The sequence below is a fragment of the Brienomyrus brachyistius genome, chromosome 13, assembly GCF_023856365.1.
Source record: "Brienomyrus brachyistius isolate T26 chromosome 13, BBRACH_0.4, whole genome shotgun sequence".
NCBI classification, from domain to species: Eukaryota; Metazoa; Chordata; class Actinopteri; order Osteoglossiformes; family Mormyridae; genus Brienomyrus; species Brienomyrus brachyistius.
In genome coordinates, this window is record NC_064545.1 from 7,556,181 (window position 1) to 7,567,286 (window position 11,106).

At 43.5% G+C, this 11,106-nt stretch overlaps 1 protein-coding gene across 3 annotated transcripts; it reads right to left on the reverse strand.

The window, feature by feature from the left end:
- Positions 1-30: 30 nt before the first annotated feature.
- th (tyrosine hydroxylase) lies at positions 31-8,198 on the reverse strand. Of its 3 annotated transcripts, none has more exons than XM_048973499.1 (13): positions 8,052-8,198; positions 7,380-7,577; positions 5,624-5,798; positions 5,441-5,529; positions 5,229-5,296; positions 5,074-5,124; positions 4,317-4,462; positions 4,076-4,211; positions 3,284-3,353; positions 2,879-2,935; positions 2,626-2,721; positions 1,455-1,588; positions 31-711 (listed from the first exon to the last, which is right to left on the reverse strand). In XM_048973499.1, exons 1-13 carry the CDS (start codon positions 8,133-8,135, stop codon positions 552-554), a joined length of 1,464 nt encoding a protein of 487 aa, XP_048829456.1. In that variant the 5' UTR covers positions 8,136-8,198; the 3' UTR covers positions 31-551. The 3 variants fall into 3 exon arrangements, with proteins under 3 accessions (XP_048829456.1, XP_048829455.1, XP_048829457.1); XM_048973498.1 differs by lacking the exon at positions 8,052-8,198 and adding an exon at positions 7,718-7,833; XM_048973500.1 differs by lacking the exons at positions 2,879-2,935; positions 8,052-8,198 and adding an exon at positions 7,718-7,833.
- Between the last annotated feature and the right edge of the window lie 2,908 nt (positions 8,199-11,106).

An 11,106-nucleotide genomic window follows, 5' to 3' on the forward strand; every position in this document is an offset into this window, starting at 1 on the left:
ATATTTAACACAATCAAACTCCATGCCGGAGAATATGCTTTTTATTCAGTTAATACATAGCAAGTAGCATACAGCTTACAATTATAATTGCAAATCAGACCTACTGTATGTTATTTTGTATCTAATATATAACTTTTAACACAGGAATTTTGTGTACCAGATTAAAATACATATTTTAATGTACTATAGAACTGCACGTAGTTTAACACATTACATACCCACCTCTGGAAAACATAAATACATCCGTTATTTGAACTATCTGACATATTACAGCCTGTTTGAATCTGGTATGTGCTTAACTTTGAAGTAGCAACATATCCCTTGGTTCACAATTGTACGTTCTCCCCAAGAAATATCTGACATTATGGAATCAACAAATCACTGCTGTCAGACCTTTATTAAACATACTCAGCACATCGTTTCCAGATGGTCACTGAGCTGCTTCTAAATAAACCCGGTAGCAGCAAAAGTACATAGAAACACACAGCAATCTATATAGTATCAGACCTCAAGCAAGCAAGAAGTAGAGTGGCTGTAGAACAAGTAACACACTAATCCAGAACATTAAGAGCATCTGTCAGTATCTTCAGCTCGTCCTTCATGCACTCCAGGCCCCCTCGGATCTTCAGCGGACTGTCCAGTACCTCTATGCTGCAGGTAAACGGGTCAAACCGCACCGAAAACGGTCTCTTGATTCTTGCAACGTAAGCCCTGTTCCAGACAAGGGAGAAAGACCAAGAATGTGAACCAAGTTTGTCAGCCGACATCCCAGAAGCCTGTGTGAAATCCTCTACCTGCTTAGCTTCAATAACCTCAAGCTCAACAAAGCTTATTTAGGACACTGTCACACCAATGCAGCTGCCCCCTACTTGGGCACAGTCTTCCGTCCAACATCAAGTCCTGCTCTACTGTTGATGAGTTTAAATCTAAATTAAACGTCCACCTTTTTTCTCTTACTTTCAACTCAGTTTGAGGTTTACCTTGGGGGTTTGTCAAGTCCACTTAATTTAATTTAATTTAATGTAACTGCCCTCTTGTTTCTTTTTTTCTGATGCTTATTGTATTACATTTCCTTTAATTTTGATTATTTTATTTCTTGTATGCATATTTTCATGTTTTATTTCTATATTTTATATTTTACTATGTCATGCATGCTTTTTATTTTATATATTTTACTGTCATACATGCTCTTATTCATATATTTTACTATGTATGTAGTATTTGTTAATTACTTCTTTCTGAACTAGAAAGCACTTAAGGCCAACTCCTGTTGTTTTTAAAAGTGCTGTATAAATAAATGACTTCACTTGATTTCATCAAGAGTCACCTCAGTGGGTTGGTCCATATAGGGCAAGACAATGAACACATGATACGCTGCAGGGATTTCTCTGTGAAAGAGACGCCGAGTTTATTATTTATTCTGCCACTCCAGCATTTTCCATTTTCCCAGCTACCTGAGCTTCTCTTTGGCATCTGCGAAGCTCTCAGACACGAAGTAGACAGGCTGGTAGTTCTGGTCCTGGTAGGGCTGCATGGCTGCTTCCTCTGGGTCAAAGTCCCTCCTCTCAGGTTCATCTGACAGGGAGTGCTGGTGAAGACAAACGCACACAAAGTACATGGAAGTGGTGAATTCAAACATGCATGCAAACTTTCGACTCTTTGACTTTGGCCTAATGGTTAGGGAAGCGCACTTGTAATTGAAAGATTGCTGGTTTGAATCCATGACCAGCAAGGCACAACTGAGGTACCCTGAGCAAAGTGCCGTCCCCAAGCACTGCTCCCCGGGCGCTGAATTAGCTGCCCCCTCCTATGTCACGATGTCACATATGGGATAACCCCCAATTCCCAATAAGGACTTTTAAGTCCTGATTGGTCACCTGATTGGCCAACAAACCAAGCTCAGGTGTATAACTAACACAATTCTCCTGCTCTATTGGTTCACTTTTGTCGCAAGGTAAAATCCACCCATCTTGCTCACTTTACCGGAATCTGTCTTGGCTTCTAGGCTCTACTTGAGATGTGTATATAGATATTGATCATACGACATTGAATCAATGTTAATTTTTGGGGGTTCCATTGATGTATTGTCATTGAATCACTGCAAATACATGGCTAACATATGATTAGTATGATTAATATAATGATAATGTCCGATTTTACTTCCACATGATCACCATTTCTTTTATTTTTTTTTCCATCAACTGGTTTATAATCCTTCAGTTCATTTCACTGTCATCCTCTCCACTGGATAGAAAGTAAAGGCAGTCATCCTACCTCTCCCGGAAGTTCCGGAAGTTTCTTGCAAATTGACAGCAGCTTCTGACACCCACAAATGATGCACAATGTCCCGGAAATCTGTCGTTCAGCTATTTAGCAGTGACAAAATTACCCTGCAAGAAGTTTTACTGCTGCAATCTGGCCTCAAATTTTGCCACCGGTCTCTAGCACTCTTTGCGTTAGCAAATTTTGCCTGCCCACCTGCACTCACCCCAGGTGGCAATATACGGTAATACCAGCCAAGCACTGGTCAGCGCCCCCCTCCCTCCTGGATGGCCTTCATCCACCTCCCTGAAATGAATATCCCTTAGGTGGAATGTCTGGAAAGGTGGCACGGTCTATACTCACCACAAGCTCTCCGTAGGAGGACAGCAGACCTGCCCCATAGGCTTTGATTACTCCCCCCTGTTTGCAGAGGCCAAACTCCACTGTGAACCAGTACAGCTGAATGTTTCACAGTAGATAAAAAATCAGGAGGTTAGTCCTGTATAATGTTTCAGGAGGCAAAGTTACAGGCATCATTTAGGCTTTAAATTCTACACAGCGGAAGATTATGTGAACAAAGGACCTCGACGTGGGAACAGGTAGCTGGGACACTCACAGTGGCGAGCTTCTCTATGTCTTCTTCAGAAGCACCCAAGGAAGCCAAGCCAATGGCCTAGAAGCAGGGAAGCCATCTAAGTCTAAAATGGTCTATGAGGCTGGGTTCGTGCACAACACAACCGTGTGCCGTTGTGAAAACAAAGTTTATGTACAGTACCGTGCCAAACGTCTTAGGCACTCAAAAGAAATGTTTGACGCTATTTATCAAGGTAGTAGGTACACATTTGTTCAGAATAAAAAATATAATTTAACAGCAGAACATATGCAAATTAAGAGTAACGCAACAAAAACTAGTAAGAATTTCTTCTGTTGTCCAAAAGGTTACTGATCATTGAAACATCATTTTCTTTGGCTGCCTAAGACTTTTGCACAGTATTGTAGAACAAAGACATTCAGGCCTTACCTGGGAAAACTGGGCAAATGTATGGTCAGCCAGCATGGGAACATGACCTAGTAGCTCATGGACACAATCCCTACAATTAATCATACATAAAACATGTTTAATCACTGCAATGGACAGACATCCAGGGCTCTCCCTGCTTCATGCCCCATACACTCTGAAACGGGCTTCTGGTTCTACTTACTGGATTTGTGGTTGGAAGGATCATGACCATAAATGGGATTTGAAAAATAATGCATGTGCAGAATCACAGTCATACAAAAACTAAGCACAGAAAAGCATTTCATTAATCACTGGCAGCATGAAAGACTACAGCCATTAAATTACTTAGCGATGGTGCACAGAGCTTGATCTCTTTGCATCGGGGGGATTTAGGTGTAGATCCATCCATTTTCCACACTGCTTATCCTACTGGGTCGCGGGGGGTCCAGAGCCTATCTCGGAAGCAATGGGCATGAGGCAGGGAACAACCCAGGATGGGCGGCCAGCCCATCGTAGGGCACACTCACAGGCCATTCACTCACACATGCACACCTACGGGCAATTTAGCAACTCCAATTAGCCTCAGCATGTTTTTGGACTGTGGGGGGAAACCGGAGTACCCGGAGGAAACCCCACGACGACATGGGGAGAACATGCAAACTCCGTACACCTGTGACCCAGGCGGAGACTCGAACCCGGGTCCCAGAGGTGTGAGGCAACAGTGCTAACCACTGCACCACCATGCCGCCCCTAATTTAGGTGTAGCTGAAGCTCGGAATTGGGACATATGTTTGATGGGGCGACGGCACTCACGGCTCAGGCGAGTGCATAGGCGAGGAGGCATGGCGTATGTACTGGGTGCACTGGAATACACGGAAGGCCAGGCTGGCCAGGAAGTCTCTGGCGGAGAGGAGACCTGCCACCGGCCGCAGCTGATACCCCGTGTGCTCTGCCGGCACCAAAAGCACAAGAGAAGCTCAGCAAGGTGGGATGAATCCCTTCACATCCAAGCAAGAAGCAGTCGGCCCTTTTTAACTTTAAAGCAGCTAATCACCTTTAAGGAAGCGGGAAACGTCTTCCAGTTGGGGGATGTTGTCGGGGCTGTAGCCACACTGCCTCTCCAGCAGGCGAAACGCATCTAGGTGCTCACTGCACGCGTGGGTGGTGTAGAGCCCCCGCAGAGTATTGTAGACCTCCCTCCTACGTACACGCGCACACACACACACACACACACACACAAACTCATCAGAAAGATGGATCCAGGCACACGAATCCCCAGCCAGCACCAGACATGGATAAGGGAAACAGACACCTTTCAGCAGGACATGCTAATAACACCCCAAGGGGAGAACAAAGGTTCAGGTCGCAAACACTTCCTATGAGGCGAGTGAATTAGGTTCTCACTGAAATAGAATGATACACGGAAATGTGTTTTTCTGAGACGATAAACAGGATATTTCTGCACTAACTAATCCCCAAAGTGCGCTGACGCTTGTTCTGCTGTGCCTTGATTGAGTTATTGTGGCACGTTGCTAGGGCTTAGGGACCCACGTCGTAAATCCCACAAAAAAAACACACAAATTATTCCCAACTAATTGCATTAAAGCTAGAGGCAGATAATGGCTATTTTACAAGGTAGGATGTGGAGGAAATAGGTCACATCATCATCTTCCTTAGTCTCAATCTTTTTGGTGATGGGAATCATCCTTCCTGTCTATACGTGTGAATAGCAACATCAGCAGTAGCGATCTAATCATTTCTGCTCTGCAGATTTTGCCGTTATGCGGATTTGAGGTTTCAGCTTCACCAACCATGTGCCAATCTCTTCCTCGGTATATTCAACTCTGGGGATAGGTTCACCACTAGAGGAAGAATAAAACAAAAAAATAGAGTGAAACGACTTTTATGGAGGATCTGCTATGTGTCTGATGATTGAGAATGAGTACAATAAATACAATTTACATACTGTTTGTATCTGAAGGCAATTTCTCCAATCGCTTTCCTCCGTTGCCTGTAGATGGGGTCAGTAAATCCCTATGTAATTCAATTGAACAAAATCAGACCACATGGCTCTCTTGCTTAAAGATTATTCTTAATAATTCTTTTTGGCAAGGAATGCAATGTTGAGGGTATGCAATAACTGAGGAGAATGCAACAGTCTTTACGGTGTTTACTAACCGGGTGATCCTGGTCTAAATCCGGGTCGAATTTGGTTACCAAGTGGTGGCACTTGTCCAGTTCTGAGATTTTTTTCGGGAACCAGTGAACTGAAACAGAAATCATTACATCCAGCACGTTTCTTGTCAATCCTGACATCACTCTGACGTACAGTAGAGGAAGACGTTCACAGAACACTCGTACCTCTAACTTCTTTGGTCGTGCGGACATCTTCTGCGACCCTCTTCATGGAGCTTATCAGCGTACCCACGTCCGACAGGTGCACCTCACACCTCACAAAATATTCAAGCTCCTCCAGACTGTCTCTGGGCTTCCTGCTAGCTCGAGACTCCAGGTGGTGGATCTTTGCTTCAAAAGTCTGCATCCATACAGCAAAATGTGCAGGATCCAAGTCTCAGCGATTATTCTCTAGTAATCACTCTGAAGTTAAAAAACTTACAAACACATTGGAAATTCATCTGCAATGACCAGTGCATGAAGTGTAAAAAAAACAGGGGCTGGTTACTCACCTTGTTATTCATTACTGGTATTTTACACGAAGGACCAGTATGCAAGAAACATCCCTGATACTCTGACAGGACTGGCAACTCTCACGCATCTGGCGTGACTTTCAAGCTCACGCAAGAAATCTTATGGCAAATCTATATTATTCCATTACAAACCTAAAAATTCTTTCATCAAAAGTGTTGGGGGTAGTTTGCAAACCCTACAGACTATTTACAAGGTAATAAAACTCCTACATACATTTAAATGCGTGTACAGACGAACTGAAAAGCTCGCACCAGCCAGCTGACCAAAGATGGCAGCCCTCCACTAAAGAGAAAAACGGAGAGGGGCTGATACCATGTAGCGGTGAGTACCGGCCCTCTCCAAGCACTGGTGATAACCCAGGTTAGGGCTGTTTCTCAGTGCTGCTAAATCAGACCCAGAACATTCCCGTCCCAAAGCTTTCTCCTTAGCCACTCTGCTATCTGCCGTCCGGGTTTGGTCCTGTAGCGAACCCCCAGCTATCGATAAATCTCACGCAGCCATATTCTTCTTACACCTCCATTACATTTCTATAAAAACAGCCATCATCTCCTACGAAAGACATTACTCTGTATAGCTATTTAATCTTCATTTTGAGGAAGGGCTCAGCCTAGTTTTAAGGCGAGCCTTAACATCAAGTTGCTTTTGAAAACAAGCACAGAATAACAGCTGACATATAAAAATATGAATTTGGTCAAAATACCATTAGAAATATTTTGAAATGCATCAATACATACAATTTATTTTTACTTCAGATTCCTTGCCTATAACAATCTACATTCCAGCCATTGTAACAGGCTATATCACAGCCCAGTGAAAATCGGCTGTTCCTACTACTGCCTACTGTAACTGATAAAAAACTTCAAAAACTTGTACATAAAGCTTTATCTGTTCAACCAAATAGGGAAACAAATGTTGTTTAATGCATTATATAGCCCATCGCGTGATGAATTTTTTTTTAATCTGTAGAATTTCTAAGTATATAAGTGAACATAAACAGCAAAAATAAATTTAGGCCTATTTAATTTCACGGTGGTCATTTGCCTTGTCGAAGGATGAGTTAATGGCCCCAAAATCTCTCCTTTCTGTTTCCTAAAATTCAATTATTCCAACGCTTGTAATGTGTTTACACGTAATTTATAAATCCTTTCCTCCTACGCGCTCCAAACACAATCTATTTGTCCTGCCTAATCTGACAGAATATTGAATTAGAGTAAGCACGTCTGAAGTCTACCGTTTCCCTGAAGTGATTCTATTATTTCTGTTTTGGGCTACACATCTGTTAAACGAAAATTAAACACGTGTTTGTACACTTCAGGTTCTATGAAGACAATCGTGATTCACTTTATGAAGTGTATGTGTGTATGAGGAAATACATTTTAGGATTTTTACAATGTTTGCATCTACATACCTCAAAGACCTTCAGTGCCCGAGACAGCACCTGTCCCTTGGAGCTCTTGAAAGTGAAAAAAAGGTTGATCAAAGCTTTTCCATCCTCCTCCTCGAAGACGATCTGATCTGCAGCCTCCGACGTCTCCGCGGCCGCAGCCTCGCGCTCCTTCCTCGCATCTTCAATTAAACTCTGTCGCCTGCCCAGGAACCGTGGGGACTGCAGGGCGAGCGAGGCGCAAAGTAAATCAACTCACGGAAAACGCCGGGACACAATGCTTTATCTGTTCCTTTGCTTTCTAAATCGCATGCATTTCTTTCCTATACATTTGCATCTGTGTGTTGAGGTGGGACTTTTACCTCGCGGGAATCCATGTAGGTAGCCTTACATATCCAAAAACGCATGAAAACATGAATGCATGCTGTGTTAAGGTTGCGCGCCGCGGACATCAGACCCCGCATTTTATCCCTGTCACACAAGCACGCACTTCAGCATCCCTTATCCGCACTTATCCGCACTTATATACACTCTCCACTCTGTGCGTAATGCTGGCCCTGCACGACAAAGAGCGTAATGACAATAAGACCCCAAATTCGCCCGGCAGCCAGCGCAGACTTAAACTAATTTTTGCGCATCCAGCACTGATAGAAGTGCAGACGTGACTCCTATCTTAGCGAGTGTTTCTTTTCTTACCGTAATCGAATCGGATCTGTCAAGTTCAGATCCTGCCCTGCCAATAGTCTTTGTGGAAGAAGTGGAGCTGTTCGAGATAGGCATTTTTTGTATTTTTATATATTTATTTTTAATTTCTAGCTGTGTCGTCAGTCCTTTGGGACTGTTCTCGGCTGCGGTGGTGAGTGTATACAGATTTCTTTTTCAACCGACCTATGCCTGTCCACTCCCGTATTTATAGAAGTCATTTCTCTTTCCTGACGTCAAGCCCCGCCAATTTCCTTATCTACAAACAAGCAGCCCCTAACACTTTTATTCTGTTCAACTTCATTTCACCAATATTGCGGATTAGGATACGTATTCTGTTCAGCCTATCAGTACCAGTTGCTGGATTTGTAACACAAAGTTTAAAAGCCTTTTGTCAGTTATATTGGATCACTCGTTCTTTTTGTTTCCACGTAGTTCAATGGGGGGTAAAATGATCATTGACTCCATAATACGGTACATGCACCTGCCATCGACAATGAAGTTCACACCATTTACTGATAAAGAATTGACTGATTTGTTTTTGTTTTGAACTCCGCAAAAATGTCAAATATTTCATGCTATGTAACATATAAACACAGGCAATTTGCTCTCTGTATTCAGCACGCTTGCTACGTGCATAAATGCTATACTATTATACTTTTTATTATTATATAAGTAAATATATAATAAATGATCATTGTAAAATTAAAACAACTGTAAAAATGGATACAAAGGTAATATTTCTTTGCTCAGTTGCTGTTTTTCTTTCCATCATAATTGAACTCAGAAAATCATTTGTGAAATGCTTAAGGGTAAACAACTGCAGGACTTTCATTAGCTTATTACTCATTAGTTCTGCTTAATCTCTATTTGGGGGGGGGGGGGTGACCAACACGCGCGTGTATCTCTGACAGAATACAGTCACTAGCAGCCTTTCACCTGTTGCTGCTTTGAAAATGCGATTCACATGGAAGCCTGCGCACGGCTAGTCGCCCTCGTTCTGGTGCTAAGTGGCGTTTTACCTCTAGCTGAAAACCACTTGATGGTTAACACGATTGGAGATGTGATGCGCGTAGCCCCGCGGCACGGAGACTAAAGTGATTAGCCGTAGTCTTTGCCCTGAGTGCTGCTACAGCTGGGCGCCTCGGCCGAACACAAGGGTTATAACTCCAGAACACAGACTGAAAATGTTAAAGAGCACCCACACAGCCCGCAGCGGTGAAACAAAAAGGGCCCCCTTTATTTGAAAGGACAGGCGAACAGAAGGAGATAAAACACACTGGCGTCAAAGATGCACAAAACACCCCGCGTTTTTTCCCACTAATTTTCTGCATGAGATCAGTACAAATTATATTTTTCTAGAGTTCACGATTCCCTCTGATACAGAGTCACGCTGTTAAGGATTTTAGTGATCTTAACATTTATTTAGTGACGTATATTTTATATATGCATGTAATGGAATTACGCTTTCAAATCCTGCTTTAAAAATTGCTTACGTAATAATACCACAATTTTACAACTACGATAACCAGAGAGGTTACCGAAGCAGAGGGCTCATCACCAACCCCCTGGGGGCACTGGCAAGAAAGCTGACCTCTAAGTAATTTTTGCTCCAGGTTTGAGCCATAGGTTCGGGTCCCAACCTTCTGGTCAGCTGACTCACCAGTCGCTCGTACTCCCCAGGTAGTGTGCGTCTTTGGTTTAAATGTCGTTCCCGATGAGCTGACATTCTGCTGCCTTTCGAAACCTGCCAATTGTTCCTTATTTTTTCCCCAATCTGTGAATTATGGAGAAACCCCAAAACGGCAAAATTACAATTATTGCAATTACGCATTGATTTCCCCTACAGCCTCCACATATTGAACCCAGAAGCTACTCCTGCATAATTGTTAGATTTCAGACAGGGTAATTGCCTGTGCCCAGCTGGCTAATTAGTCATCATCTTTTGCCTTTCTTCTGGCTATTAAATGTTGTCCATTGTCACGGGGGTGTCATTACCCTCCACCAGATGCAGCACAATAAGTAAATATCCTCTGTACAGCTGTTTGATAACATGTAAGTGCACAGAGCACAGCCGGCCATCATTGCTCATTCCTCCCTTAAACGTTGACCCTAAATAGATCACTCAAGGGGCTCTGCGCGATTTCACTTTCGCACAGGATGGGCAGGTAATTTGCTGTGTGGTGGAGCTTTTCAGAGCTGTGCTCTCATTTTTCTGTCAGGGTTGACTGCATGACTGAGAGGCATCACACTGGAAGTGGGGCAATCGCCCTGTTTCTCTCACTGGATCTTCACTGCCCCTTTTCTCCTCACCTGGATTTGGAAGGAATGTTGGAATCTAAATAGCTCTTGTGTTTCTGGATATTTTTTATACACATTTTTTCGTCTGAGGTGTTTATCTATGACAGTCTAAGAGAGTCACGCCATGAAATTCCTATCAAAGTTGTGTTGTGACGTGCGACAGGGATGCTTGGCCTTTCACCTGCACCCGAGAAGGTTTTAGAGCTGGGATCTCCAACTGCAGTCCCAGAGAGCTACTGTCCAGTAGGTTTTCTATTCCACCTGGCTTCTGATGAACCTGTTCCTGTTAATTACCAGCCAGGTAGGATAGAAAACTTACTGGGTTGTAACTCTCCAGGACCGGACACGGAGATCCCTGTTTTGGGGTCTACAGTGTCCTCACCTCCACTGGCAGCCCAGGAGTCCTCGGAGAATGCCTCCACATACAGCACTGGACACACAGCCTAGTGTTCACTGTGGTTCTCCTTTGTGTCCTTTTCACATGTTCTAGTCCAGCGTTTCCCAATCCGGTCATCAGGTATCCACAGTCACGCCACTTTTTTGCTCCCTCCAAGTTCCCTGCCAGACAGTCCACATTTTTGCTCTCCCCCCCCCCACCCCAGCTCCTGGTAGAGAGCTGAGAGGAAGCAAATATGTGGAATGTCTGTGGGTCCCTGAGGACTGGAGTGGGAAAGACTGATCTAGGACCAACAATGTGAAGAATGAAGTATTCATTCTATCTACAAATTTCTATCTACAGACATTTTAA